The sequence below is a fragment of the Cariama cristata genome, unplaced genomic scaffold (genome assembly GCF_000690535.1).
Source record: "Cariama cristata isolate BGI_N322 unplaced genomic scaffold, ASM69053v1 scaffold37126, whole genome shotgun sequence".
In the NCBI taxonomy this organism is placed as follows: Eukaryota; Metazoa; Chordata; class Aves; order Cariamiformes; family Cariamidae; genus Cariama; species Cariama cristata.
The window spans coordinates 24889-29115 of NW_009624554.1; the positions used below are offsets into that span (position 1 = coordinate 24889).

The window sequence follows — 4227 nt, forward strand, 5'->3', positions numbered from 1 at the left end:
CCCCTCTGAGATGGACAGTGTAGAGTGAGAGGCAGTTGAAGAGCAGGTCTGGAAGATACTCCCTGACATTTGTCACTTATTACTGGCTAATTTGGTGCAGAAAGCTCAATTTATGGCCAGCTTTCTTACACTGTGCCCCACTTGCTGCATTCATACTGTTAGGCCAGTTAGACTTAATGCAGAGTAAAATGCATCTGCGACCTGGAGAAGCATTTGAAAGGCACAAGAACATACTTAAATTATTGTGCTTCTAAGAGGAAGCAGTTTACAGGCAGCAGGAGACCCTCTCTGGCCCAGTCTTAAATAAACACTTTCAAATGCATGGAGGTTCCAGTGTAACTTTGTTTGACCTTGCATTAGCAGCCGTCTTTTATTAGGCTTCTTGGATTGTCCCAGGGTGGTCACTGAAGAAAGGGCTTATTGTACTGGAGAAGGCAGTGGCATAACTGAAAAGGACTGAAGTTTGGAATTGGGATATAAAACTGTGTCTGTGGATGCTGGCTCACAGTGCTGATGACTGCTGGTTGTTTTTGTGTTTTCCCGTCAGTGTTTCCCGCCTGTTCTCAGATGCCAAGAGGTTACTCCTGTACAGCCAACAGGACACGAGCATAAAGGATGTTCAGAAGGTCCTGGGAAAACTGCGCAAGTTGGGAAACTCCTCTGGCTCAGGTAATGACGCTGTAGAAAGACCTACCTACCTCTGGCGTTTCTGGTCTGGTTAATTCTGCATGTGTGTAAATTTCAGAAATGTACCATAATGGGAACATGTGTGGTTATAATTTACAGCTCACCAAACGCTTTCCGATCCTGCAGAAGTACCTTAAGCCTCTCCTGTGTCAGAGCTTTGTGTGCTCTTTAGCTTCTTCAGTGGAAGAGAAAAGGGATAGTCTGTAATGCCAAGAATAGCAGCTGTTTTGGATGTGAAATTACAATCCTCAGCCCACTGAAGTGAGTTAAAATACTGACTTTCTCAAAGGAGTCCAAGTAGTGTGTCTTTGGAAAACACTAGTTCCTTTGCTATTTTGTCAGTGAAGCAGTGAAGGCAATATAACTACAATTTAGTGCTCTACCCCGTGAGCTCCAGAGGGAAGTGTGCTGGAAGAACACAGATGAGGAAAAGCTGATGTTGGCCTCCAGTTTACAAACTCAAAGCTGATTATTATCTGACAGTGAAGTCTTCATTTCCCTTCTAGTTCTTTTTTGTTTTGTTTCCGTATGACATTATCTGCTGTTGTCTGGCAGGATTTTGAATGGCAAGGTCCAAAAGAAAATGTTTTGTCTTGCGGGGGGGGGTGGCTTGCGTAGCCCTATTTGCCATGAGAAATGAGAATCCTTCCATTTTTAGCTTGCGTGAGAAGGTCTGGTGTGCTTTCCTGTCCCATGCAGATGAAGAAGTGACTAGTGTGAGATTACATGGGAAACTTGCAGCAGAGCTGGGACATGAAATAGCTCTGCCCTGTCCAAGGAAATGTGGCAGGTTTCCTTATTGCTGGGTCTCTCTGACATGGCAACTTGTTAGAGGTTTTTTTGGGTACTCTTCTCTGAAAGATTGTTTCTCTTGGCTGCTGTGTTAGTGATGCATGTATCTATTGGAAGTGATAGAAAGTTATGATTTAGAAAGAAATACAGCAGGGAAATAGAGCAGGGAACACAACCATTGAGTGTCTTCACCTACGGCCTCTATCCAGGCACGTGGAGCTCTTTGAATGAAGGTGGTGTTTTAGTGTTTTGTGGAAGTTGTCCCTGGTTTTACAGTTGTTGTTCTTGCTAGTTATCTTGATTTGAGCGTGGCTCAGGCAAGCTCCAGGAGGAAAAATATCTGACCTGGTGCGATGTGAATAGTTTCATGTCTGATGTGTCCTGAGCACACTTTTAAAGCAGAGATGGTGTTTTGACTTCCTTTCCTGTGTTGCTCAAGTACATTGCAGGTCACTTGTCACTAACAATACAGATTATTGCTAAGTTGGCAGATGTGTGCTTGGCTGTACGTACAAACACAAACTGTGCAAGGCATTTGTCTTGGTTGTATAACCCTCCTCTCTCTCTTCCAGGGCTGTGCAGAATCCTGATGTGATCAGATCTGCAGGTGATACTGTGGTCTACTGACTCTTTGAGCATTAGTTGATACTTTTACTTATGTATAAGGGACATCCTTCCTTGCTGATCGTAATATCCGTACTGCCAGGCTCCCCTCTTCTTACTCTGAGTACTGGTAAACAGCATCGTCATTCTTTTGCCTAAATCAGCAGCAGTTTTAAAGAGAGGATGCAGAGTTGAACCCTTTGCGCGGAGATGGACACATAATGAATACAGCCAAAATGAGCTAAGATGACTTGTTTCCCAAGGAGAGGTTTAATACTGTTTGTCGGGGACCTCTTCAAACCCTTGGTTTGACTTGGTGGTCTTGTGGGAGCAAGCTCGTTTTGTCAGAATAACAGACGTTATTACTGGATTTTACACTTTGTGCCTGCAGTAGTATCTGCAAGTTAGCTTTTCCAAAGAGAGTAGATTCTGCTGTTTTGTATTGAAACATGCAATGAACATCAGACGTGGACACTTACAAGAAGAGTATCAAAGCTGTAAGCTGTCATTGCTGGGAAGGTTTGAGGGGGAGGAGTGATTCCAAGAAGCATTTTGCATAGGGGGTATTGTACAAGTCGAAAGTCAGAAGGCTCATGTTTCTCTGTACTATAAAGACTAGTGGACTGACTGCAAAAATAAGCCTCAGACCAGTCATCAAAGATCATATTTCTATAATAAAGTATTTCAAATGTGTAATAAAAAAATCAAGCCTCTGTGTCATTACAATGACAGAGTGCCCATTGTGGTAAGGCTTATAGGGAACAAAGCCTGTTTGTCCTTCCCATGATATGCTCATTTAGAAAGTCTCCAACTTGGGGGTCCTTGCTACCCACTCCTTGGCTGCCTGATTAATTCCCTGACAGCATGCATAAAACGGCATCTTCTAGTCTTACAAGTACTTGTTACTTTTGTGTTTATGCTTAGCAGTGCTTAGATTCCTGTGCAAGGAAAGGAACTGCAGGTCAGCCCTTCAGCTGCTGTTGACAACAAGGTGAGAGATGCTTAAATCATTTTTTCTCTGTGGCATTTGCTCCAGTGGCTCTGGGAACCTAAGAAGACAGTAGGAGCAGAAGTCAGATGTAAGCACACCTCCAAACCTGAAAGCACTGCCTTTAAACATCTATTTCCCCAAGTAGCAGGAGGGCTAATTACATGATGAGCTAATTGAAAACATTTATAATACCTTGTCTGTTCTAGCTCTGGCCTAGACCTGAAGCCCTGTGAATCAGTGGTGCGGACAGATGCAGCTTTGCAGCTCATATTTCCCAAGTGGGAAGGACTATGTTCACTACTACGTGATGCAGGCTGTGCTGGAGTCTCTGCAGCCCCCTTGTCCCCTTTCATGCTATTGTGATGTCCTGCTTCTACACATACTTCCCACTGCTGCCTCATGGCTTTGAAACAGGCTTCAGGAGCTTCCGTTACTAGCACACGAATTGGAGCTGTGGTATAGATCCTGTTCTAGTGCTAGTCATGCAGAGCATGCAAGTCTGTATTTGGCTTCAGATGTTTGAATCTGTTTAGAGAGCATTTACCAAAGTCTTTTCACTTCAAGCTTCTTGAAAACAACCCTCACAAACTAACATTCAAGGTGTGGCTGTTAGTGTTGTCTGATCTGAAATTAAGCATGTCCTGAACCCTGGGGAAGGGAGACTTGCTTAAGACAGCAGGGTGCTTACACAGGTGCCTGGAAGTCAATGTCTTCATTAAAGACAAGGTAGAACACTAAGATTTTGTTTAGGCAGTGCTGTGTGCCTGTGCCAACAGGCTTTGTATCTCATTCATTTCTTGAGATGATGGGAGATAGTCAGTCGTAACAGGGCTGTTTGTCCAGGAGTTTGGGGAAGTAGCTCCTGTTCTCTGCTGCTGTGAGCTCCAGAAGAGTTCTCTGGCAGAGACAGGGAAAGGTGTTACCAGTTAGGGAACAGCTCACCCTTGCTTCTTATAGCACCTTTGCTGGCCAGGATGAAGTACTAACTGGTGGTGTGAGGGAGCTCAGCACAGGCAGCTGTCACGCTGTATGGGTGCTGCTGTTCTATGGCCGCTTTCAGCAAGCCCAGAGTAGTGAAATCTGTGTGCAGTTACCCACATACCTTAACATAATCAATTTTGCAGGCAGATGCCAGGTGCCCTGTCCTTCCCTAC

At 44.4% G+C, this 4227-nt stretch overlaps 1 protein-coding gene across 1 annotated transcript in view; it reads left to right on the top strand.

Moving 5' to 3' along the window:
- LOC104164017 (ATP-binding cassette sub-family A member 1-like) overlaps positions 1-4227 on the top strand; it is a 77706-nt gene that overhangs the window by 10318 nt on the left and 63161 nt on the right. The window contains 1 exon segment of the mRNA XM_009703211.1: positions 548-669. Coding sequence (XP_009701513.1) covers positions 548-669 — 122 coding nt within the window.